The 26,726-nt window shown below is 37.0% G+C and overlaps 2 protein-coding genes across 8 annotated transcripts in view; one reads left to right on the top strand and one right to left on the bottom strand.

The window, feature by feature from the left end:
• GPATCH2 (G-patch domain containing 2) overlaps positions 1-26,726 on the top strand; it is a 176,362-nt gene that overhangs the window by 137,685 nt on the left and 11,951 nt on the right. For 4 of the 7 annotated variants that reach the window (XM_082426948.1, XM_082426952.1, XM_082426950.1 and 1 more), the window contains 2 exons: positions 10,059-10,147; positions 21,319-25,285. In XM_082426948.1, the coding sequence (XP_082283074.1) occupies positions 10,059-10,147; positions 21,319-21,539 (310 nt within the window). In that variant the 3' untranslated portion in view covers positions 21,540-25,285. The other 3 variants (XR_014254092.1, XM_082426953.1, XM_082426955.1) reach the window with 2 other exon arrangements.
• Positions 21,454-26,726, bottom strand: part of LOC309644475 (uncharacterized protein) — a 117,657-nt gene continuing 112,384 nt past the window's right edge. Inside the window, exon 7 of the mRNA XM_082428212.1 lies at positions 21,454-21,535. The gene's annotated coding sequence lies outside the window, so the exon portion shown is untranslated. The remainder of the gene's footprint in view (positions 21,536-26,726) is intronic.

The raw sequence follows: 26,726 nt of genomic DNA, 5'->3' as shown, positions 1-26,726 counted from the left end.
AATTATGGTCAGGCATTTTTCCACTGAATTTAATCATCAATGTAGTTGACAAACTGGTTAATTCAGTCAAACAGGCAGCTTCATTCTTTTTTTTCTAGAGAATTTAAAATAATTGTGAATGGGCAGATTCATTGAATTTCTTAACACTTGATGCTACAAGGGGATGTCCTCTCCTCCCACTCCTTTATAGGGTCCAGCTCCCACCATATTGAATTGCTTACAGAGTCCCAGATACAGCGTGTCATGTGTGCACCTCAGGGCATTTGTGCCTCTTCAAATGTGTTCTCTCAGCTAAGGGACTAGAATGCCTTACATGCCTGCTTGGAATTCTCTTTGAATATTGAGTTGAAATCATTTTCCCACATGACTTTAACCCCTACCAGATGAAAGCCATATCTTTTTTATTTCTCGATCCTGTTTTATGGCATAGGGCATGGCGTGCATTACATTTTCAGTAGATGTTTATTAAATGGAGTATAATAACTAAGTTGAATGAGGTACTATGTTATAGGGGAAAAGATGATCCTTTCGAGGCAAGTGTTCCTTGGTTCAAATATGAGAACTTTACATTCTGTTTCTGTGATCTTTGACAAGTATCAGTTTCTCTGGACCTCAGGTTCCTCAGACCTGGGTTTTTGTGAGGATTAAACAAGACAGTATGTGAAAATGTTTAGCATAATACCCCATATATAGCTGACAGTCAATAAGCGTGGATGTTCCTGGTAATTTAGATAATAAATTCTAAGACTTAAGAAACCAACATGTATTCAAAATAAGTTTTTAAGATAATAAAATATATTCTCTGTCCTGCCCTTTTAACCCCATTATTCCCTGAAGCTGGTAAAGGAAAGAAACTCAGCACTTTTGTTCCAAAATGCTACTGAATTTAAAGCTGGGTTTAGAGTCAGAAATTATCAAATAGGACAATAAGTAAAAAGTCAATTCGACAAATATATTCAAATATTATATACTGCACTGAATGAAGTGGATATGAAAATGAATAATGCATGGACTTCACTTTAAAAAGTTAAGAATATTAGGAATACCATAATTTTATTAATAGTTATAAATGGCAACAATACCAAATACCATCCTGGGAAACATTTCATAGTGTCTGATCAGAGAGAGAATGTGGGATTATATCTGCATCTGTAGTCTGATCTGATGGTTCTTTTATGTAAGATGCAAGATGTTATCAGGACCAACATCCCAATATTTTAAATATAGACACATATCTTCTTGCATTTAATGGAGATATCCAAAAGAATCATATTTATTTTGAGTAATTTTTTATGTCTCCTAAGAGTCAATACTAGCGTTATCATTTTTTAAGGAAATTAGAATAAACTTACTGTTGAAACTCTATACTGAATATTAATGATAATCAGATTCCAGAAATGTATAGTTATAGCTAGGAATCAAGTAAATTAAGTCAATATCAGTTTACTAAGTGCCTATTTTTCCTAGGTACTATGGTGTGAAGAATAAAAGAATACTCCAAGATGCCTCAAATATCTTAGATTCTGCCTGGAGAGACAATATCAAAATTTGAACTCAGGCGAAATGAATTTTTCATCCATTTCCACAAAGCGGTGGCCTGCTGCTATAACTGTGTGGATTTATTACATCGTATAGTAATTTCTCATTCATGTGTGTCTCCTGCGTTAGGCCATGAGCCCCTCAATGGTAGGAGCTCTTATTCTTCTTTGTGTTTCGTTTAGCGTCTAGTAAAATACATGATTCATAGTCAAGTTTTGTTAATTGTTAAATGAGTATTTTTGAGTGAATTGAAATAACAGTTCAAGAAAGCGTTATCCTAAAAAATGCATGACTGATTGCCAAGTGGAACGTGGAGGCAACAGTTGTTACCGTAGTTTGACTTGTTTTAGTTCAATAAATATTTACTGTTTTGCTCATAGATGAGAGACACAACTAGCTTCTGTGAATTAGACATGGTGCTTGGCCTCAAATTGTTTCCAGCGTATATTTAACTGACAATCCACTCTAATCCGAAAGCAACTTGAGGACATACAGTAGGACAAGTTTAATGACAGAGATATGCACAGACTGGTAAGAAATATAAAGAAAAGGCACTTGGAAAGATAATGAGCTTAGTAAAGTTTGAAGAGAAAGAACATTTAGATCTAAATGCGCTGGGAGAACTTTGAAGGGAGAAAGGGCAGGCTCTCAAAGATGGCGGAATTAGGAAACACGGCAAGAAAGCTTTTTCTAGTGGGTAGAACACACTGCTCGTGTGTTAGCATGTATGCATGGACTTGGCGACTGACAATTCCTTAAAACAAAATCAGAAGGAATTAAACAAATATGGGAGGCATGCACAGGCCCTCGGGGCTTTAGATAAAGCATGGAACACACCGGTGGAGAAGCAAGTCAGCTTTGAAGTGGGAAGTACCGAGTGGTGGCCAAGAGAAAAATCTGTGGCAGTGGGCTGGCCTGAGAAAGTCAGTGGGTTTCAGACTCACAGGAGGCTTGTGGGTTTTTAATGAGTTTTTGAAATGAAAATGAGTGCTTTATTCTTATGTGCTATGACACCTTTAAAGCCAGCAGAATCAAACGTTAAGGAAGAATTTAACTTTCCTATTAACTACCAAAAAAATTCCTACTTGTTATTTAGAAATGACCCTAATTTATATCCTTATTATAGCATATTGATAGTGTTGAGATGTGATGAGTTTATACCATCATGTGTTTATTTCATGGCTGTTTCCTGACACTCTACACTAGGCATTCTTCTGGTTGTCTTATACCATTGTGTCCCCTGTACTGTGTGATCCTGGGTAAATTACTTCACTTCTCTGTGCCCTGGGCTTCTTATCTGTAAAGTGGAGATGGCAATAATAGTAAATTTATTAGCTAACAGTTATCAGTTGCTTAGTGTGGGCAGGCACTGTACCAAATGTTTTACACCAGTGATCTTTAAATAAAATCTTCAAAAAACCTTTGAGGTAAATACTAATCTAATCCCAATTCTTGAAGGTAAGGAAATTGAGGCAAAGGGATTTTAAGTAGCATGCCAAAGACTGGTTAAAATCCTTCTCAAACATTGACAAATATGGTGTAAGTTGGCCTTTTCGGAGAACTAGTTGGGAAAACAGAAATGGCAGCGTCAGAGGAAAGAAGTTCTGTCAGAGACTCAGGCAGATCAGGCCAACAGAACCTAAAGCTTCATCTAACACCTCAGTTTCCACAGTGGGAAAAGTTCTACCATGTCTTTGACAAAGAAATACCCCCAGCTGCAAAAACCACTTACATTTATTAATCGTCTTGTTTGCTGTTTTCTAATTCATCTCATTATAATTTGTAATTTTTTTTTTTTTGTCCCATGCTCATTGTAAAAATAAAGTCCAATATTAAGGAGAGGCATAAAGAAGAAAATTCCCACCAAATGCCATCACACTGGAGATAATTGTCACCAGTCTTTCGCTGCATAGTTTCCATACCTTTCAACAAATACATATGCATGGTCTATAATTTGGAAATATTAGTTTAGTTACTATGAAGAAAAGTAAAGCAGGGTGAGGAGACGGAGGAATGAAGGGGGTCGCATTTTAGGTAGAACACAGGATAAGTGTAGATATTTGGATGAGGCTTTTTTTTTAAAACTTACACTATTAAATTCTATTGTTTGTGATACTGTAAATAGAAAAGGTGGTCTATGTGTAGAGAATATTTTAAATATTCCATAGAAATATTTAAGATAGGTATTTTAAATTATGAATACTAGTTTGGTATCAATCTATAATGTTTGGTGTTAATGTCTCTGTTAATGGTTCAGAATCAGATAGGAATCATGGACCTTCTTGCTAAAAAAGTATGCATACGCACATTTTGCACATGATTTCGTAAGGTTCCCGGACCACCTGAAGCCTCCCACCATCTCCCCCGTGTCACCCCCTTGCTCGCTACAGTTCAGCCAAGTGGCTCTGCTCTGAGGACCCTGCAGAGTCCTTGGCTGCTGGGGCAGTGACTCTGGTCCCTGAGCTCCCCGAGAGCCTCCTGAAACACAGCTGCCCCTCACACTCGCTGGCAGCTCCATGGGGGACGTGCTTATTGGCATATAACCTGGCACAGAGGAAACACACAGGAAACATTAGTTCTGGCAGCAGCCACCAGATACCTGTATGTAGCAGGATAAAGCAGATTGGGAAGAAGTAGGTCTGGACTTGAACTCTCAGACGAGGTGGAAGAAGCACTGACAGGACAGACCCTTCTGAAGCTGTTGAGGGGAACTGCACCCTGGCAGGCAGATCACGGTATCCAAGGGGTGGAGCCTCAGACAACAGGTAATCGGAGGTTATCCAACCGCAGAGTAAAGAACCGCCCCAGCAGGTAGGCGGTGACAGGAATGGGGGCCAGGAGCAGCTGATGCTTGGAGAAGGTCAGCCCGCAGCATTAGAGACAGATCCAGTCACCAGAGGCATTTTAGCATCTGGGGAAGTCCAGGCAGTGACCTAAATCTAAAAGAACTAAGGTATCAGAAGGTTTATAACGAGATAGGATATGTCCAAAGTAAAGCAAGGGTCCAAATCCTGGGACACAAGTACTGCGTTCAGCACACTGAGTTATAACTTAAACTACCCCTTGCTGATGTCAGGATTGTTCCCAAGCGAGGGGAAATGGGCTTGAGACAGAACGTGACGCCACATGACCAAAGCCACAAGAGAAAGAAGGCGCCAGAACCAACAACTGATCAGGGTGTGAACAAACAATACCAAATGCAAAAGGTTTTTCATGCACAAGAAGGGGCTTTGAAAGAAAACATCATTAAAAACAAGGATTTAGGGCTTCCCTGCTGTCACAGTGGTTAAGAATCCACCTGCCAATGCAGGGGACACGGGTTCGAGCCCTGGTCTGGGAAGATCCCACATGCCGCAGAGCAACTAAGCCCGTGCGCCACAACTACTGAGCCTGCGCTCTAGAGCCCATGAGCCACAACTACTGAGCCTGCGTGCTACAACTACTGAAGCCTGTGCACCTAGAGCCTGTGCTCCGCAGCAAGAGAAGCCACCGCAATGAGAAGCCCATGCACGCCGCAACTAGAGAAAGCCCGTGCGCAACAATGAAGACCCAACACAGCCAAAAATAAGTAAATAAAATAAATAAATGTTTAAAAAAAAACAAGGATTTAATGCGATCCTGGTAGTTAAGAAATATTTATGCTCAACAGTACTTGATATGTGCATATTGGCACAGAAGGAAAAGTGCTAGATACTGATGTTTACTTGTTCAGTTAATATGTTGAGACATATTGACACGGAATAAAGGGGAAGAGAGGGTGATTTGGATCTAGAAGGGAAAGTTCACATAGGGCTGGATTTGCACCGATTGCTCCTCCAGTGACACCACAGACCCACTTCATTTCTGTGCAGCTGATACCCTGTCCAGGCTTATATTTTTCTAACTGACAGTGAGCGTTCTTGCCAAATGCCAGGGCCCATAGTCACATCTGTTTGTCTCTTCTCTGCAGCTTGTCCGAGGCTGCTCGGCAACACATCTTATCCAGGGGGCAGCTTTCAGTAGGCCTAATTCTCTGAAAAGCCAAATGCGCATACAATGAAGAGACAAGTTCCTCTTGTCTTCTCTTTAATATTATTGTGTTTGACACCGCCTGCTTCAGACCTTGTCAGCCCTTGTCAAAAGACAGGTTCTCAGGCAAGGTGGTCCTCCCTAGTATTTTTTGTCTCTGCTTTGTGGGGTTTTTTTGGATTTTTTTATTTTTTTGTTTTTTACTTTTTTTTCCCTCTGGATGAAATGCCCACTTTCCCGCCACCACCCCATTTAAAAGGATGACAGGATAACCAAGTGAAGTCTGGCTCAAAAGCAGAACAAAACGAAGATTTCCCTTTGAGCTCTGCTTTCTAATATTTAATAGGAAAATTTTCAGAATGAGTACAATGGGAAACAGTGTTTCAAATCATAGCTGACACTGCTTATTAAATCCATAACAAAAAAGCATTATTTCTTTATCCTTTCCACTTAAAGATATGTGTGCGTTTACCCCTAGTATTTTAAGGTGTTAGTAGTTATAAAGTTACCAGGTTCTGACTTTTCTCCCCTCTTTTCCACCCAAGCAAAGGCTCTCACTGACTGACACAAATATACTGATAGGGCTAATGGGTAATTTCCTAACAGTGCCTTACAAAAGGACCTTAACATTTTTAAACAACTTTGGGTCTGTTCATAGGACAACGTATGGTCATTCTTCAAAACACCACAGCAAAAAGAAAACAAACAAAAACCAAAAATTGCCAGCCATCACCTTGAATAATAATCCACGTGTTCTGCTTTGCAAAGACAAATGACTCATTTAGGCTGAAGCAACTAGGCTGCCTTTGAGACGTTCATTGATTTTAAATTAAAAAAATAACTGCTCTGTTTTGCATTAAGAGTGACAACTAAATAACGGAGTAGACCTTGCTTAGTGTTATTTGTAGCAACTCCGTTGCACCTGTGTGAAGGAAAGGGGGGAGGACAGGCTTAAATGAGTAATCTTACTGATCAATAATCCCGATCTCTCAATGTGCTGTAGCAGGTAGTCAATTCTTGATAGAATTACTGAAATACAGCTCGCTGTTTTTCTTATGGCTCAGGTCTTTGGGTTCAGTGTACTGATTTTATTAACTTTAACTTTATTCTCCTTGAATGTTCGTCTCTTTTCCTTTATGTAGCTACATTGGGGGTGGGGGAGGGGAGTTGAAGGAAAATGTGCTGTTCCACTTGTTCTGGACAGATACCCAAAAGGGAATTTGGGGTCCAGCAGATGAGAAAAAGGCTTAGAAGAGGGAGTTGTTCTTGGAATTTGTTTTTCACCCTCTTTGTAAACAGGCCTTCCTAATAAGTTTGAACAGTGTAAAAAAAATAATAAAGTTTTAAAGGCAATATGGACTTGGGAGAATGGTTTTTCAAGCAATTAGAAGACTCCGGTTACACACAACTAGTGCAAGAACAATGTAAGTAGAAACTAGCCATCTTAATAGTCACAATGAACAGCTACTGTGTACTCTTCTAATGATTTCTAAAAAGGTATTTCTTCAGAAGAAGTTTCATTGTGTGGCATGATGTTATTCTTAATTATAACAGAGACTGATAACCTGGGAGGAACTGTGTGTCTGGACTACTCACAAACCTGGTTACCCTCCCAACCCCAGCTCATCAGCATCCCATGAATCTGGCCTGCTTGCTTCTGCTAAATGGTCTTTAATGACCCCACAGCAGCTATAAAATCCAAACACCTTCACGGGGCAAATGTGGCACATATGGCCCATGGTCGGGCCACAGCGTTCTTCTTCCGCCATATTATATAGTTCCTTCTGTAAACACTGCTACCCAGTCATCCTGAACTACTCAAAATACTCTGAACAGAACAAACTCTTTATCATTTAGAAATACTTTCAGCAACAGGTATAGAAAACCTGACCAGCAGTGGCTTAATCTAAGAATATTTATTATGTTTTAACAAGAGGATAAGAAGTAGATAGTCCATGGGTTGGTTTTCACCTATAACAGAAGGGCCACACTCCAGAATTCAGATTCCCACTTTATTCCCATTTCCAGAATGTTACTTTCCCCTCCTCCTCGGCTAGTCCTGATAGCCGCGCCTGTCTGGTACATGCTCTGTGGAAGGTAAACTACTCCAGTCTTTTTTCTAGGGGGGAGGTTTCAAGAGGGATCGGAGATGTGTGAGGATAATGTTGTACAAATAGGTAAAATCATGTCTCTTTTACAGATATCAAATGAATATGCATTTGAGATTTTAACTCATTGATTAATGAGGGAACCAGGCAGATGTTATAATGGGTTCAAAGGAGAAAAGAAAGAAGCACAAATGTATATGGAGTAAGGAAGATTGAATGAATGTACCGATGGGTGCAAACCAGCTTTTCCACAGCGGGGAGGATTGTCCTTCCTCAGGACAGAACTCATTTGCATTACTGCAGACAGGAGTTATTTTCCATTGCTTTCAGTTATCTGTAACTTAGAGTTATTGTAAAATAACTCGCATAGAATCAGAATCAGGTGAGTAGAAAGGGGTACTCTATAGTTTTCCATTGAAGCACCGATTTTTCCCTACAAAGAAAAAAGGTATATTCAGTAAACGCTTAGAATTGTTATAAGGACTAAATATCATAATCTCTAGTAATACTAAGAAAGTTCATTGTGCCTGCCACTAATCATTTCATATATTTTGACTTAATCTCCCCACTCAGACTTAAAACTCTTCCAATAATAAGAACTGAACTTTCCATTTCGTTGGTATCTTCCACTTCCTTATTCCTCATTTTCACCATCACTATGGAGTCGTATGCTAAGTCAGCAGTAGATACTAATAATTGCTTGCTGAATAAGTGAATTCATTAATTTTTTATAAAAAGGATGTGACTTTTTAATTTTTTTAAATTTCGATATAGCTTTTAAAATAGATAAATATAAATATATATATAAATATAAAATAAATATAAATATATTTATAAAATAAATATATAAAATATATATTATATATAATATATAAAATAAAATATAAAATAAATATAGCCATTTATTTTTTCTTGGTATTATGATCCAAAACCACACTTCAAAATCCAATAAAAATGTTATAGTTATACATACTAGTAAGCATTTTGACATGTGTGTGTATGTATTTCTGCAAAGTTCATCATTAATTGAATGAACTAATTTTTTAAAATATTTTAATAATTGTAAATATTTATAAAAGAGAATCATTATGCACTCAATACAAAGGGAAGAGAAAACTAGATAAATACCCGTTTGCTTCTACCTATAGTGATAGATTTTCACAGTATGCTTCTTTGGTTGTATATACCCCTTGGATTAGCCAGCTCATTGATTGTACTTTACTTTGTACATTATAGATAGAATCTGTATTTAAAGTAATTTTACTCCCCAACTCCAATTTTTCATTATATTTAAACACCTGGGTATAAGTGTGGAAGTATATATTTTGAGTTTTAATTAGTTTTAGAATTAGTTTCATTAATTAGAATTTAATTAATTAATTAGAATTCGTTTCTTCCTTTTACATTTTTCTCTAATAATCTGGTTGTTTTCTAACTGGGCCCTATAAAACTTCGGTATACTACCACATATCTCTCTGAATTACTAAAAAGTCATGTTTTCTAGTAAACATGCTTTATTTATTTCTGCTTCACGATCCCCAGATACTATCCTAACCCCATGTCGGGGATTATAATCCAGGACATGAACATAAGAGTCCTCTATAGCTTGAAAATCTTGAAGACTTGTACATCTTTTCCATTTTATTGGTTTGTCTTGATTTCCAATTGAGCCATTTCTAATTTTTCCAAAACTCGTAAATGTAGGAGTCCATGTTAGACAGAACAGTCTAATTCTGACTAGTTCCAAGAATAGCAGAAGGTCTGCTTCTTAGTTCTTATACATCATGTCTTTACAAAGGTAATCCAATATCATGTTAGCTCGTCTAGTATCAATATCAGCATTAATGCATTCAAATTTTTTCCTCACCTAGCTAATAAATAATTAACTACAGAATTCTGATCATGTGAATTATAAGGAAGAACATCACTATTTCCTTCTATTTAAAATGTTTTAAGAGAATTCACTGCCACATAATATCCTAAAAGAAATTGATCATACTTTTCCTGTAATAAATGTTGTTCTGACAGTAAAGCATTAGTAACCAATTGATAACCTAGCAACAATATTGTGATCTCTTTAGATAATTAATCTTAGCTATTTTCCTGTCAGAAGCAACAGTGCTTGATTTTATGTTGAGCCAGAAAGATTGCCAGTTTTGAAAATTAAAAAGCATTCCTTTTATATTATTCATTCCAGTAACAATTTATGATGGCGCATTTAGCTGCTGAACGCTTGTCAACAAACGTAATTATGTTTCGATATAAACAAGATTGGTGGTTTTACTAGGCTGCTCCATCTTTGTTGAGAATGTTTTGATTTAGGTTCAGATTATACAAGCTGTGTATTTATGTGTCATTTTTTTCCCTCCTTTGTTAATAGTTTTTTCTGATAATTACTTGTAGGCAAACAAGCATGCATTTAGGATCCCTATGCACTGGAGACATCAAACGGAGAAGAAAAGCTGCACCTTTGCCTGGACCTACTACAGCAGGTAAAAGAAAAAGGGCTTGGGGCAAAGCACACATATAAAGTTCATAAATCATCAAGAGTAAAATACAGATAACCCTTAATTACCTGCACTGAGGAAGAAGCACAGTTACAAGAAACCAGTAAAGCAAATCATTTGCCTTTGGTGTCAGGATGTATTGTGTGTTCCTTATGTAGGTTTTTCAGGCCGCCAATCACTAAAGTATTTCCTAACACCTGCAAAACTGTGTGAGGTATTACAGGATACAGATACTTCAAAGGCTGTGTCTTTGGCCTCAAGAAAGTTACAGACTTGTTGGAAAAACAAGGCATAAATTGATGAAAAGGTAAATAACCCCAGAGGAAATTAATAGTAATGAATTCACAAGTATTGAAGCAGCCTCAAAACACAAGGCCCATGTGGTAGTAGATGCCAGCCTGGTCATGAATGTGGCAGTCTGGTTTCTACACCCAGCTCTGCAGAGATCTTTGATTTCGTCTTTCCTTACTTAGACAAGTTAGCATTAGAATAAAAAATCTCTCATCATTTCCACCTCGAAAACCATGTCATTCTAATGAGTGTGGTATAGGGAAAACCACAAGTTTTGAGCTGAGAGAAGTCATTAGACCAAAGGGGACAGGAAGCCTTCCTGGAAAGGCAAAGACCTGAGCTCGGTAGGGAAGGATAAGAGTAAGATTAATATGTATTGCAAGATCTCGTGCAATATACCCTGAGAAAACCATAATTCAAAAAGAGTCATGTACCACAGTGTTCATTGCAGCTCTGTTTATGATAGCCAGGACATGGAAGCAACCTAAGTTTCCATCGACAGATGAATGGATAAAGATGTGGCGCATATATGCAATGGAATATTACTCAGCCATAAAAAGAAACGAAATTGAGTTATTTCTGGTGAGGTGGATGGACCTAGAGTCTTTCATACAGAGTGAAGTAAGTCAGAAAGAGAAAAACAAATACTGTATGCTAATGCATACATATGGAATCTAAAAAGACAAAATGGTTCTGAAGAACCTAGGGGCAGGACAGGAATAAAGACGCAGGTGTAGAGAATGGACTTGAGGACTCGGGGAGGGGGAAGGGTAAGCTGGGATGAAGTGAGAGAGTGGCATGGACATATACACACTACCATATGTAAAATAGATAGCTAGTGGCAAGCAGCCGCATAGCACAGGTAGATCAGCTCGGTGCTTTGTGACCACTTAGAGGGGTGGGATAGGGAGGGTGGGATAGGGAGGGTGGGAGGGAGACGCAAGAGGGAGGAGATATGGGGATATATGTATACATATAGCTGATTCACTTTGTTATACAGCAGAAACTAACACAACATTGTAAAGCAATTATACTCCAATAAAGATGTTAAATAGAAAAAAAAAGATCTCATGCAAGAGCAGTGGTGCGGGAAGCAGAGATAAAATCCTGTGATAAGGGAGCCGACTAGGCCTTAAATGTGGACATGCGCACAGGAACAAACAACAATTAACTGTATGGGTTTGTAATTCAGCAAACTGACTATGAGAAAATGCTTTCCATGTAGATCTTTGATCAATTACAAAGTTATAGTAGTGGCCTATTGCTTGGGGTCCTTAACCATTCATATTTATAAACTGTCTCAGCTTCATTTAGGAATTCTTTTATAGGAAGAGTTATTTTTTCCAAGATTAATTATAGAATATGAAAATAAGATTCAGATTCAACAGGAGAGTAAGCAGTGAGAAGGGGAAAATACAGATATAGATAACAGATATGAATAGACAGATATCTTGACATGATGATTTCAAAGGAAGTAAAAGAGGTGAAGCTTAAATTCTGTATTCAGTAGACCTATCCCATAGTTCAGTACTAAAAAATTAAAGAATAACTTAAAATTGGGGCACCCACATACAGTTGTTCCATCCACATAAAGGGCTAAATTATGAACTGTAGTTATAAGTGTAGTTACAAGTGTGATATCTGGTCTTCATCCTCTAACTTTGTTGAATTTTCAGAATTTGGAAGTAGGAAATACCTGTGTGCAGAATGTGTTTGTGTTCATGTAGAATAATATTTACCACTTACTGGGTGCCTACCATGTACCAAAACCTTATTTTATCTTTGCAACAACTTGATGACTTAGGTGTTACAATCATTCACTTTACACCATAAAATGAAGATTCAGACATGTGTTAGGGTCTTCTTAGCTACCTAAGAAGGCAGAATGATTGAAGGGCAAAGGGAGGATTCAAGCCAATGTCTGCATGACTCCTAAACTCATGATCTTTTCATAACATACTTATGGCCTTTCTGTAAGAATATATATGTAAAGACCGTCTTATTCCATGTGTCTTATGCAATTATATATATATCTTTATTTATATATAAATAGACTATTACATAATTTATTTATATTTATATAGACTATTATGTATCTTAAGTGCCATAAAAGATTTATCTAAATTTGCTGTGTAGAAATACAGAACTTTCATTGCAACACTTGTAATACATCTCTATATACAGGAACATATAGCTACTTTTAGATCAAATACATGTCATAAGTTCCTCAAATCTTTCATAAGGCAAGTATAGGATTCTTTAATATTCCCATTCCAGTTGAATGGTCCCCTGAATTCTCTTATCTTTCAATGATTCAAACACTGGTGGCAGAAATAGTACAAGAACAATCTTAGGAATGTGACTAAAGCACCTCAGAGCCCGCAATAAGGAAGAGAGAATATCAGGGTCAGGTCCTAACACTCTGAACATATGTGAAGTGAGAAGGAAAATGCATAATGGTTGGGGAGAGCATAATGTGATTATTTCTACAGGGTGATTTTGATGATGAAACTCAGTAGCATCAAAGGAAATCATTTTTACAGCATATGGGTATAAACATTAAACTTTAGCCTAAAACATTCATAAGCTTACACCAGCATATTCCAAGTGTTGTATTTCAAAACTTCAGTGATTCTCTTAAGACTCAAGATTTCAATTCTATTACTAGATTATTTACCTAAAAGAACATAACTCATAGAAATTTAATGCATTTTTGTAATTAATCAAATAGTATTGGAGTAGGAGAATTAGATTACTCATTTTTGATGCATTTTTACAATCCATGCATAACCGTTCCTCTCAAAGAGGAAGAGAATGAGGTTACTTAAAAATCCTTAGTTTTAAAAAGAATATCTTCCAATACAAATGAATCAACTCTAAGGTGAAGATTATTCTCCAAATTCAAGTAAGAAATGCTTTTGCATAAATACACTTTGATAATAAGCTTATGAATCCTAGATCATCTTGTCTCCAAAATTATAGTTTTCAAACTCTGGAATATAGTTAATCACATAACAAAGAATCTTATCTTTATAAGCTTCCAAAGTTGAGTTAGCATGTAGAATTATTTTCAAGAAACTATTCTTGCCATTTTATAGGCCCTTATAGACCTAAAAAACACATTGAATTGAGATGTGTTTTCACAGTTCCTTCTACCTTTAGTCAACATTCAATCTAAGCTGGAAAAAGACAGGTGAAGGTAACATTTTCTGATTTGAAATCAGGAATGAGAGTTAAAAGGCTGACAGTCTGAGTATTGTTTGATGATCCCCTCTGATTTATATATGAAATATTATGTCATCAAATAGCAGATTTAGAAAAGATTTAGCAAAAGTTTATCAGAAAACTATAATTAGGCACTTTATAATCCCAAACTGTGTTTATACAACAATTTAAGATGCTAAAGATAAACAGTTATATACTGTATCCATAATAAATAATATTTTTAAAGATTTAAAGTTCCCTATGAAATTAATAACCCAAAATCTGATCATCTTTACCTGCTAGTGTATTGAAAATTTTACTCACCCTGTTGTAACAATAACACTGAAGCATTATTTAAGTAAGGCTATAGACTAGCCAGCAGTGTTATCGGTTGAACATTTATTAATTGTGACAGGAACACCGAATTTATTTCAGTGCTTTAGCTTATTTACTGCTCTTTCACCTTCGTATTTTGTATTGACAAAGTAAAATGAATATTGATAAGGTTAGGTATTGATTTTTAAACGTATGGCTTGTTCTCTGCCTCATTCAAAGTCACATACCAAGAGATAGTGGAGGTCTCAGTAGCAAAGAATGTAGATTTACCATTATAAAACTGAGAACTGTTGAAGCAAGAAGGTTTGCAGCAGAACGCATTTTATAGTTTGAAAAATGTCATCTGTAAAGGTGAAGAAAAGCAGTGAGCAAAATAGGAATATTATTAACACGTTTTTAAAAGGCCGTCAGCAATGTTGGTTATGCTCTTGTGTTTTTGGTAGAAGTCATAGCTTACTGAGGATTTGATACTAAAAAGATTTGAGTATGTTTATTGAGATATTGTGGCTACCACATTTTTAAAAAAATGTTTTGTCCACTACGTATTACTAAATTCATTGTTATCCACAATTAGTATTTGCTGTTACTATTTTGCTTTCTATTGAAATATTATCATAGGGAAAGTATTCATCATAAGTAGTAGACTTTCTTCTCTACATTTTAAATTAGAAGTTCGATATCTCAGTATAGATATTGCTCCAGCATAACTGTGTCTTTGTGGGCATGCAAGTTCTTAGCAAGAGGTTACATCACAGCTTTTTGTGACTTCTCCTCTGCATCCTACTGATATTTCAATAATAAAATAATCTTTATGAAGATTGAAGGCAATAAAGGCAGATTGTAAATCATAATGGGTGAAGGTTTTTAAAAGGTGTGCTTTTAAGTCATACTGAACATAATCAGGAAATGTTTGATGTAACCAAGCTCCTTTTCAAGGTGCTATGTCTCTTCAGTTGTCCAAATTTATCTTATCAATAATTATATTTTAAATTTACCATGTTAACCTCTTTTTTTTTTTTTTTTTTTGGCCATGCTGGCTCTTCGTTGCTGCGCGCGGGCTTTCTATAGTTGGGGCGAGGGGAGCTACTCTTTGTTGCGGTGCGCGGGCTTCTCACTGTGGTGGCTTCTCTTGTTGCGGAGCACAGGCTCTAGGCGCACGGGTTTCAGTAGTTGTGGTGCATGGGCTCAGTAGTTGTGGCTCGCGGGCTCTAGAGCACAGGCTCTGTAGTTGTGGCGCGCGGGCTTAGTTGCTCCGCGGCATGTGGGATCTTCCCGGACCAGGGATCAAACCCGTGTCCCCTGCATTGGCAGGTGGATTCTTAACCACTGTGCCACCAGGGAAGTCCCCTATATTTTTTATTTTTATTTTCTTTTATCACTGGATCTGTATGACCACTGTAGATTATCTTATCTCTTCCAGGATTTTAAAACAGGCAGACTTTAGTTGGGGGTGGGGGGGATTGTTGTTATTCATTTTGAAACCAAACTATATCTAAATATATTGCAAAAGCCTAGGCAGTATGTAACTCTCTCCCTCTTGGATATATGAACCACCTTTCAGTCATGTGTCTCAGTAGAGTCTTAAACAGCTCTCCATTGTCATATGATACAAGAAACACTTAAGAAGGTAAGCACACATGTTAGATAGAAAATAATTGCTGTTCCTGACGATACGAAAGACTAAATAATGAGAAAGTGCTCAAACCACAGAATACCTGGACATGCTGAATAATATGTGAAACCATCTCCTTTAGATGCATAGCTGAGACTGCAGGAAAGAAAGAGAGAAATGGTCCCAAGCACCCCCATGCCTATGCCAGTCTTGGAAGCCTTGAGGCTTTTTGGTTAGTGCCCTCATGGAAAGAGAGACAAGCCGGGGAGCTGGTGTAAGGCTCCTTATCAAGCCAGAACGTCTGACAAGCTCTATCCTCAGGACAGGGCAGACTAGAAACAAAACTCACCCACAAGCACAGGAAAATTAAGAATCTGGTTTCCACCTAGGCTCCAAGTAGAAAACTCTCTGAAGATTTGTAACCAAGAGCCTACCTTCACATATGAGTTTCTAGTTTAAAATGACACCAAGCCAAAAATTAGCATAAAAGCTGGTCTTTGAAGCAAGTGCAAAACCACTCTAGAGGTACACACCTTCAACCCCAAGTCTCAAGAACCACCACAAATGAAAACCTACTGAAGATGACCTCACAAACCAAAACTAAAAGAATTCGTTATTAAAACAGATTCAAAGCGAAGAGGAATAACTGAAAAAAGAAAAGACAGATGTGATAAAGAACCAAATAGAAATTTGAGATTATTTTATTTATTATGAAAAATCTTGAGAATTATAAACTCACTGGATGGGTTGAACAGCACATTAGATACAGCTGAAAAAAAAGAACTGAGTTTTAAGAGCAATCTGAAGAAACTACCTAAAAGAAGCACAGAGAGATAAAAATATGGAAAATATAAAAGAATAGCCAAAGTACTTGAAGGAGCATGCAGTTCAATATATGTCTAATACAATAGAACTTCCAGAAAAAGTAGAAAGAATAGGGAAGTGCACTATTCCAGGAGAATGTTGAAAGAATTCAATGAAAATGGCAGAATTTTTTAAAATGAAGAAAACTTGAATCTTCATGTTCAAAAAGTACAAGTCTATCGAGAAGTTGTAAATATAAATAGTCATACCTAGACACACTGTAATAAAACTTTAGAACACCAAAGACAAAGAGAAGAACTTAAGGGCAATCAAGGAGAAAAGATATAACCTACGTAGGAATGAAATTACACTGGCAACAAACTTAAAAAGAACGGAGCAATCAGAAAATTAGAGAATATTTTCAAAGTGTGAGATGAAATAACTGAATCATCATAGAGTTTTCTGTACAGTTAAATTATTTCCCAAGAGTGAGGATGAAATTAAGACATTTTCAGGTAAAGACCCATCATTACTAAATTTAATAACTCATGCAGAAGAAAATGGAATCCATGAAAAAAGAAAATAAAAATCAAGAAGGAGTTGGGAGCAAAGAAATTGTTAAACGTGCATAAAGCTAAACTTACATTGAATGTATAAAAGTAATAATGATGATGGTGACAATGACCATAAAGAGGATTAATCTGGGTGTATAAAAGTAAGATGGAGCTAAAACTCTGGACAACAATAATATGTAAAATGTCAGGGAATAATGTCAGGTATGCATGTTAACGTTTAAAAGTAATCATTCAAAGAATAGAAATATAATATGTAATTTTCAAGCTGTATAAGCAAGCAATGGATGCCAGAAAGGAGGAAACAAAAATGTATAGAAAAAGCAAGGTAAATAGCATTACATAATAGTGTAAAGATAATCCAAATACATCAGTAATCACAATAAATGTAAATGGAGTAAATGCATCAATTAAATTCAAGGATTATCATAATGAATAAAAGAACAAGATTCAGTATATGCTGTTTACAATAAATACAACTAAAACATAAATTGTCATTTAAATATCGGAAAAAGTTGAAACACTCTTCAAACAGACTTGCTATGCTAGTTTAGCAGTTTTTTTCCAGGAGTTTGAAATTTATGGATATATTAAAATCTCAGTCATTTGGGAAAATGTGGCAGAAGAAATGACATTATAGAAACTAATGGTGATAGAATATTTTAAGATCAATGTTCAGTGAAAGGGTAACATTAAGACTCAGATGTCCTAAATTCAAGTTCTAACTGGGGCACTTTCTGACTAGTTGACTTTGGGCAGGTGCATTTCCTCTTTAAACCTCAGTTTCTTCTGTAAGTGGAGTCAATAATAACCTTTCAGGTTGCTACAGAAGATCAAAAGAAATGATGGCTACAGAAGCACTGGTAATCTCTAAGAGCTCCACCATTATATTTTAAGTTATCCAAGTATGTCAATGTGTGTACTATGCTGAATATTGTCCAAATGCAAATTGAGAGACGTTAATATTGCAATTAACATGTAACCCAATTAATTTTTTTTAATAGTTTGGAACATCATCTCCACTAAAATTGTTTATTTGCCATTAATTCTCATAGGGAGGCAGTGTAGGTAATGGCAAGTGTGTAGGCTTTAAGAGTAAGCTTAACCGAAGTTTGAATCTTAGCTTAGGATGTGGTAACGGTCAAGTACTTCATCTCTCTGAGGCCCATTATAATTCCCCCCTGCACAACTGTTATGAGGAATGGAGATAACGAATGTCACATGCCTAGCAATTAAACCACATGCCAGGTACGTAGTAAGTAGACCATAAATGGTCCCGATCATATTATAGCAACAAACATCCCTGTGTGCCTTCAGAACAATACAGTTTTATTTTAAGATTTCTTTAGTTCTCTGAAAACACTATTCTTTGATATACAATCATTCCATAAAAAATGTTTCTGTATAACCAAAACATCTATTAATAAAAACACTCCCTCTCCAGACATGTCAATACTGACCATGTCTTTCACTCCCTACTATGCGAAGTTTTCATCACTTAAGAAAAAAAAAAAATCTGGCTTCCCTGGTGGCGCAGTGGTTAAGAATCTGCCTGCCAATGCAGGGGACACGGGTTCGAGCCCTGGTCCAGGAAGATCCCACATGCCGCGGAGCAGCTAAGCCCGTGCACCACAGCTACTGAGCCTGTGCTCTAGAGCCCACAAGCGACAACTACAGAGCCCACGTGCCACAGCTACTGAAGCCCACGCACCTAGAGCCCGTGCTCCGCAACAAAAGAAGCCACCGCAATGAGAAGCCCACGCACCACAACGAAGAGTAACCCCCGCTCGCCGCAACTAGAGAAAGCCCGCCTGCAGCAAGGAAGACCCAACGCAGCCAATTAATTAATTAAATTTTTTAAAAAAGAAAAAAAACCCAAGAAACTAGTTTTACATTTCATTTTCTAAAAAGTGGCTTGTATTTTTAAGCAGTTATCTGTTTGAACTGATTTTATTTAACAAAATTCCCGTGAAAAATGTCTGAAATATTGCAGATAAAATGTAGAATGGTCTGAATTAGGCTTTTCTATATTAAGAAATAATTAAAACATTTGACAAAAGGTAGTAACACCTACCACTTTCTCACATCCCAAACTGTGCTCAATGCTGTTTCTTTTCTTAACAGCAATCAAAAAACCCATGTCCCTAAATTAGTTACTGAGAACAGAGGACAGTATTATAAATTGCAATTCTAATAACGTCACATATAATAATAACAATAATCCTGCCCTTCAGCTGGCTAGTAAAGTAATGGGGAAAGAGGATGGATGGGAAGAAAGAATGAGCATAAGCCATTAAAAGCCTTCTGAAAGCAGGGTCGGGACTGAAGCAAGGCACTAGCTGTTATGTGGGAGGCAGCATGTGTCACCTCCCCTTCCACTGGCTGTTTACCCAACATCAATACAACACTTTAGGAGCCAAATTACTAAACAAGGTGCCAATTAGGCTTGCAGTCAGCTGGATAGATTAGCAGCTAAGAGAGACCGATACAAGATTTTCATCTCTTGAGCCAATTACACCAGGGAACTACCATCCACAGTACACTTTGGAAGATTTGAGGGGAAAGGACCGACTCAGCTGTAATAGATATAAGAGCTCCAGCATCAAGGGGGCTGGGAGCAGGAGCTTGCGGAAGGGTTAGGAGGTTCTGTATTGCTAAAATTGCCCGAGCAGGAGGAGAGCCTCCCAGGAAAGGACTTAAAGGATTTAGCACTGCTAGGAACAAAAGAAAAGGAAATTATGGTTGTCGGATGCTGTGCTGAGTCTGAGCTGTTCCACTCCCATGTCTTAATCTCATAAAAGGAGGTTGAGCGACCAATAGCGAGTGGTTGAGCGACCACTGCGCCACCAGGGAAGCCCGGTTTTTTCTATTACGTGTTAAGATACTTGTTTCAATGAGCTAAGAACCAATTTGACAAATCCAAAACCAACTCATTACTGTGGTAACCCAGTTCTCACTCCCTATAATGAAGTCAGCAAATGGCAACAGTGTATTCTATTCTCAGTCAGAAAATGTACTGAAGATTGAGAATATCAAAATGTTTGGTAAAGGTCTTGCAAAAATCAACTGATGATTACTCTATAGTTTCAGTTATAAAACTCATCAGTTTCGGTTATAAAACTCATCTCTATTTGCAATTTCCTTCTGTAAGTTAGAATCACAAGGAACAACCCACTCACTATTCCCCAGAAAGCCAGATACAAATTACCAGATTAAATATACTGTTAGTTCAACTCTGACATTTCTTTTCCTTACTATTATTATATATTTTTACTGTGAGAGACATATACCAGAGAATACATCGAAATGTGTAGATACCGTTTTAAAACACAATAATAAATTGGCCATTAGTGTAGCCATCACCCAGGTCAAGAAATAGAACTCTATGTGCTGCGGTCCCATAGATAATATTTTTTGTTATTGTTACTGGTGCTTAAGGAGCCTTCTGTGCCTTGTATCACCATCCTAAACACAATCTTAGAGAAGGAGTAGGACAGAGAATCCCAATTTTGGGGCGGGGGGTGGTGAGGTGAGGTAGAAGGTGCCGTCATAATCCCAAATCAGGGAGGAAAGATGGATGATGATGGGAAAGGGTGCAGGGAGCATGTGGGTTGGTACCAAAGAGACATCTGACTCACAAGCCTTGGAGAGTAGTGAGTGATTTTGTCAACAACTGCTCATTTCAACCCTCAGACTGTCTAGGAAAACATAGCCCACATTTCAGAGCAGAAACATGCTGGACCCACGACTGAGCTGGGATGCCACAGGCATCCTGCAGACCTTTGGAAACGTCTTTATCCCTGGAGCCCTCAGGACAGAATGGTGGGCAAATACTATATCCCTCAAAGTTCTACAACAGACTTTTGGGGAAGCCCCGATATAGGAGACCGTACTGAATATGTTCTCACTAAAACAAAGGTGGTTTTGGAATACTTTCACCCCTTTTCTTCCTACACAATCTCTAATGTTAGTTGCTTGATGATCACCTCTTTAATTGTCAAGGAAGAGTAACCACAAGATATGACCTGGTAGTTGAGTTTTGATGGCTTTGTGTTATGCCTGTTTTACAGATGAGAAGTCAGAAGCCCAAAGAGGTTAAATAACTTAATCAGCTACTAAGTGGTAGAGCTGAAACTAACCAAGGCCCTTTTTTCATTGATCCGTCTACTACAGCAAGCTCCTTATCCAAAGGTGAATCAACAACCCTCCTGGGTACCTGGTTGAAAGAAAAACTTAGGAAAATGTGGTTTTCTTAGCCTAAGAGGCTCTTCACTTGTGTTCATAAATAACAGTGGTTTTTGGATTTGTTTGTTTTTTTTGTCATTTTCTAATTTTAGGATTTGTAGGAGAAAACGCCCAGCCAATCCTAGAAAACAACATTGGAAATCGAATGCTCCAGAACATGGGCTGGACACCTGGGTCAGGTCTCGGACGAGATGGCAAGGGGATCGCTGAGCCGATTCAAGCCATGCAGAGGCCAAAAGGATTAGGACTTGGATTTCCTCTACCAAAAAGCATCCCCACAACCACTGCCTCCAATTCAGGAAAATCCGCCTAAGAAGAAAAGCAAAGAAGAGATGTTTTACCAGTTGTATTTGCTCTATGTATCCCATTGTTCTAAAATTACAACATAGCTTCTATTTTTGAAGCCGAAATCTAACATCAAAGCCTCAAACTTGTCACTCTAGCTTCCTAGCTGTGTACAGTTCTGCCACAGTGATAGAAATGGGATTCCATTGCAATTCATGGTGCTAAAGTAAAAACCTTTACCTTTTAAAAATTTTCAGCGATTTACATTCTAGGTGTAAAGAACAGCTCAATTTCTCTTATTTATTTTGATCTTGTATGTCAATAATTTCTGATGCTTTAGCTTGATTCATTCATGTGTGTGTTCAATGCCCTGGCAACTGAGCACGCCCACATGTTTCTAAAATGGGATTAGCCGGAAAGGATTGTGTTTCACATCAGCCCTGTCGGTTGTAACTGAAAACACCTATCATCACATCAGTGAAGTCCTAAGAACATCTTTGTTTGAAAGGCTGGCCAATTTCATATTCCTTGAATATGGCTTTTTTGTTAGGATTCTCTAACAGGGTGACACCCATTGTCTATCCTTGGACAGTGTAGTATGAAGTTCACAGTTGACAAACAGCAATTAATGTTTCCCTCTGACATGTCGACAAAAATAAACCTCATCGTTGTGATCACCAGAGTGCCCTCAACATGACTTTAATGCAGATTTTATAAATTTTACCTCATTTAGAACATAAAATAATTATGGAAAGGAAAATATTTTTTAAATTCACCATGACTGAACTGTAAATTCCATTAATCTAGACTTCCTTCTACCTCTTTTCTTCCCAAAGGTTGATACTTTTTTAAGATCAACTCAACTGTAGTAAACTGATTTTAAATTTTAATCATCAGAGTAAGTTAGAATATCGACTCAATTTATTCGAAGATTTAAGTGGCTCTCCCAAGAATTCAGATTTCTGGCAATGGTCCAGCCCATATACAAGGTGAACAAAAAATGAATGGTACTGATTCACCCTTTCTAACATCTAAGCAGTTACGTTCAAACCAAGCAAAACAAGTCATTTTTACTTTGTGCCTCGTATTGTTATATGGGAATCATCTGCTTCCTAAGGTCAGAGATTCTAAATTGCTCTTAGTTTAGATATTGATTAGTTATCTTCATTATTAAGGACTAATAATAATATTCTCTTTATAATGGCCTTTGTTGGTTGAGTGAAGGCCAAGATAACTCACGTGAATCACCCTTCTAATGTTTTTATTTTTTTCAACCTTTGTTTTTCTAGAGTAGTTTTAGGTTCACAGCAAAATTACGGGGAAGGTACAGAGATTTCTCACAAAGCCCCTGCTCCCACACATGCACAGCCTTCCCTGTTATCAACTTCCCTCACCAGAGTGGGACACTGTTACAATTGATGAACCTACATTGACACATCAAAATCACCCAAAGTCCACAGTTAGTATTACAGTTCACTCTTGGTATTGAACGTTCTATGGGCTTGGACAAACATATAATGACATGTCTGCACCATTATGGTATCATACAGAGTTGTGTTACTGTGATAAAATTCCTCTGGGCTCCTCTCTAATAGGCTTTTGGAAATTTGTCACTCCCCAAGAGTTTTTTAAAGGGGAGAGAGGAGCATGTGCATGTAATAGACCTGTCCCAGGTGGTCCCCTAAAGAAAACACTGCCAGTTCGGGAGAGGAAGTTCAGCCTGCTATTTGAAAGGCCTAACGGTTTGCCGGATTTCCTTTTAAGTACGCGTTCCTTTTACGAATGATCTTCTTTCCTAGGAGTATCGTGGTAAAAGGACAAGTTGGTTAGGGGACTATAGACTACCAGGTGAGTTGCTCTTATGCTCTTCTTAGGCTATCAGGTGAGCATTCTTATTGGATGAAGTAACCTTGTTGTGTGATTCTTTTCTACAAGTTTGTTACCTGGAAATTCGCCATTTTTAAAAAAAGGGTTTTGTTGACTACTCATTCTATCTATGTAAGGGGCAAAACTGTCTATATTCCAGTTTAAAACTTCTTTATGGTAGTATACAGTGCTCTAGGATCTGTTCGAAAGTTTCTTTTTGTTTGTTTGTTTAATTGCATTGCCTGAAGATCTTCTAAAATCCTAGAATTTTGAAAAGCCAAATGTGGAACCGCTGATAACACACAATGAGATTATCGTGAGACTGATTGATCCTAAATTCCTAAGGACTTGACCGTTCTTTTTCACTTTACCATGTTCTAACCCTCACAGTGACGAAGAACAGACCATATATACCAGCTGGCACGGGGGAACTCCTTAGCTAAATATTGCAGCTGTATGAATACTTTTTCTTGTCCTCCTGGACAGGTACCAACCTTCCGAAGCAAACCTTCTCTAAGATATCACTGAGCTTGGGTGTTCTCTAACTCAGCCCCCCAAAACGATTCATCTTTATATTTTCCCCTGATAGAAGAAAGGTCTCAATCTTGACATCTAGTGCCCTCTCTGTGACTCACAGAGGATTTCAAACATCTCTTATCCTATGGAAGTGTTTAACTGTACAGAATACGTGAAGCAGTACTCAAAGCAGAGAGGTGGCAACATCCCAAGCATCCCCCCTCTGCTCTCACACAGACATGCACCAGGAGCACATACATCCCTTCACCTTTCAGGGAAATTTAAGAAAAATCAATGCACACCTGAAGTTCTGCTTGGACCTGAACTGAATCGGAGAAATAAACACAATTGAAAAATGCAATTTGTTATGTAAGTCGAATATCTTTTAAGATATGAAGTTCACTAATTTATGTTTTATTTAGAGTTATAGTTAATTTTTACGGGCTCCTATGCCCATAGAACCCAAAGTGTCCAAAGGAATTCATCCTTTAGAATGTATCAATCATATCTCCTTAAAAAGGTGGTTAGATTTTTCTCCTCTTCATAAAGCCAACTCTTCTACAGTATCTAAAGCCTCATATCAAATTAATTGCTTGTACTAAAAATTTTAGAGAGTACATTGGTCTCTTCCACTACTAGCCAAATTATCCAGTCCCAGCAGTAGCCGAGAGAGAGTGAGTGTGGCTACATTAGCATTTCAACGTTTTGCCTTTATATACGTGTTATACTTGATATTAACCAGATTGTGTTGGGGTCATTTCCTTCCTTCCTTCCTTCCCTCCTTCCCTCCTTTTTTCCTTCTTTCTCCCCAAATACAATTTTTCAGGCTATGTTCCCCCCTCAAATTTATTTGCTTTTATTTTTTAATTATATGGTACCCCTTTAAAAGAAAATCCATTGCTAACTAAAATTTACCAATTAATTGGTCTCTGCATTTTAAAACATAGATTTTATAACACATACTGTTGCTATCAAACAGAAGTTAAGACAAGTAGGGTTAAAGATATGCCTAATGTATACATATAGGTATGTTTACAGGGCACATATGTGTGCCATATACAGACATGATGGCAAAATAATTGCATTTTATTAATATTCTTATTTTAGCATTGTGAATTGATATTCTTGCAATTAATTGAACTGACAATTGCTTCTCTTCAATATATTTTCATTTTGAGCAGATATTTCATGAAAGAGAAAAATCACTGTTGACATGCCTTTTAAAACCATTTCCTCCTGTACTCTGTCTTTCTAAAAAAAAAAAAAAAAACAGTGACCAAAATTGGTATTGTAAAATGAAGTTGTTTAGCAAAGAATATTTTGGATTTTTTTTCTTTTAGTAGAAAGGTATATTAATAGTACAACAAAGAATGAAAGAATAAACACAATGTTTGAGAATGTTATTTATAAGCATTGTCTTTGTGCTTTAAATGTTCCCTTCTAAAAGTAATAAAAAATAGAGTTGAAAGGACTTTAATTTTTTTTTTTTAGTTACTACCCATTGACAACATCAAACAGTGCAGTTAAATTCATTGTCAATCTTTAAGCCCTGGAAAATGTCAACATTTTCCAAAAAATTTTAGAGAAAAACAATTGGTAAATATATTTGATTTCATTTATTCACAGCTGATTGCGACCTGTTCTACTACATTTTCCTGGTTTTGTTTGTTTTCTCTGAAACTGGGCTAGACTAACCGGCTTAGGGTCTCTTTCCACTCAGAGATTCTGATTCTAAAGTAGCGAGTGCAAATTCTCTCTGACACTTGAAATATCCATCAGGACCATAAGTGTTACAGTCCCTCCATTTCCTTCTGGGAAATTGTACCTCTCAGAAACCTGTCTGGATTTTTAAAATATTTTACAATACTCATTAAAACGTTGAGTTCTGTTGGCTGTAGGAAAGCATCTCACTATGTTGATAAAATTTTCTTTTCTCCCAAAAAACTGAGTTGTGAGTTGCTAGAGTATGTGGATTTTTTTTTTAATCCAATAGGTATTAAATACTCATTTATTTAACAGGCTTGCAGTAATATATACTCAACTGACAAGTGGACCATGAAGGCTCCTTCTGCTGGGCTCCTACTAGGCAAAGACTCATTACTTTACACACCTGACATTTTAAGTAGATCCAGATTTGGCTCTAGCGAGTCAGTGCCATTAACTACCAGGAGTAGTATCTACTATTGCCACTTTTGGTCTTATCTGTACATTAGAGTCGTCTTCTGTCTTTGAATTGTCAGAGAGTTTAAATCATTCTCAGATTCACCGACCTCATTCCTGTTGCAGTATCAGAACGTCCCGTGTTTAATCTTTCGAGGATGAAGTTAGGTAACAATTGAAGGCAATTTTTGTGTTTCCTTAGTTGTTTTTTTTCCTTAGTTTGAATACTCAAAATAAGTTACTAGCATTTTAAATCTGTGTATAATACTTGATGTTTCAGCTCTAAGATGGTAAAGACAAGACTGTATTATGATAGCATCCCAAGCAAAAAGAACAATCAAACCTATTTTCTACCTGTTTTCATCTTCCTATTAAATTTCAAGGAAATGTTTATTTCTTCCTAAAGGTAGCATTCTTTAATAAAAGCAGAAAGGATGAGAAATAGTATACGAGCTCATTATATACTTAAAGTAGTATGTGAGTTCATTATATACTTAATACATATATATTTTATATATATAAGTATGTATTTTATATATATATAAGTATGTAATATATATAAGTACTTATATATATAAGTATGTATATATATATACACACATACTTATATATAAATTCTTATATCGCTTATTGAAGTGAATTTCTTCAAATGCCAGAATTTCATAGTTTTGAT

Source organism: Balaenoptera physalus (assembly GCF_965194825.1).
Source record: "Balaenoptera physalus genome assembly, chromosome: 1".
Lineage (NCBI taxonomy): Eukaryota > Metazoa > Chordata > Mammalia > Artiodactyla > Balaenopteridae > Balaenoptera > Balaenoptera physalus.
The sequence above is the reverse complement of the archived record's forward strand: the minus strand, read 5'-3'. Positions and strand labels throughout refer to the sequence as shown.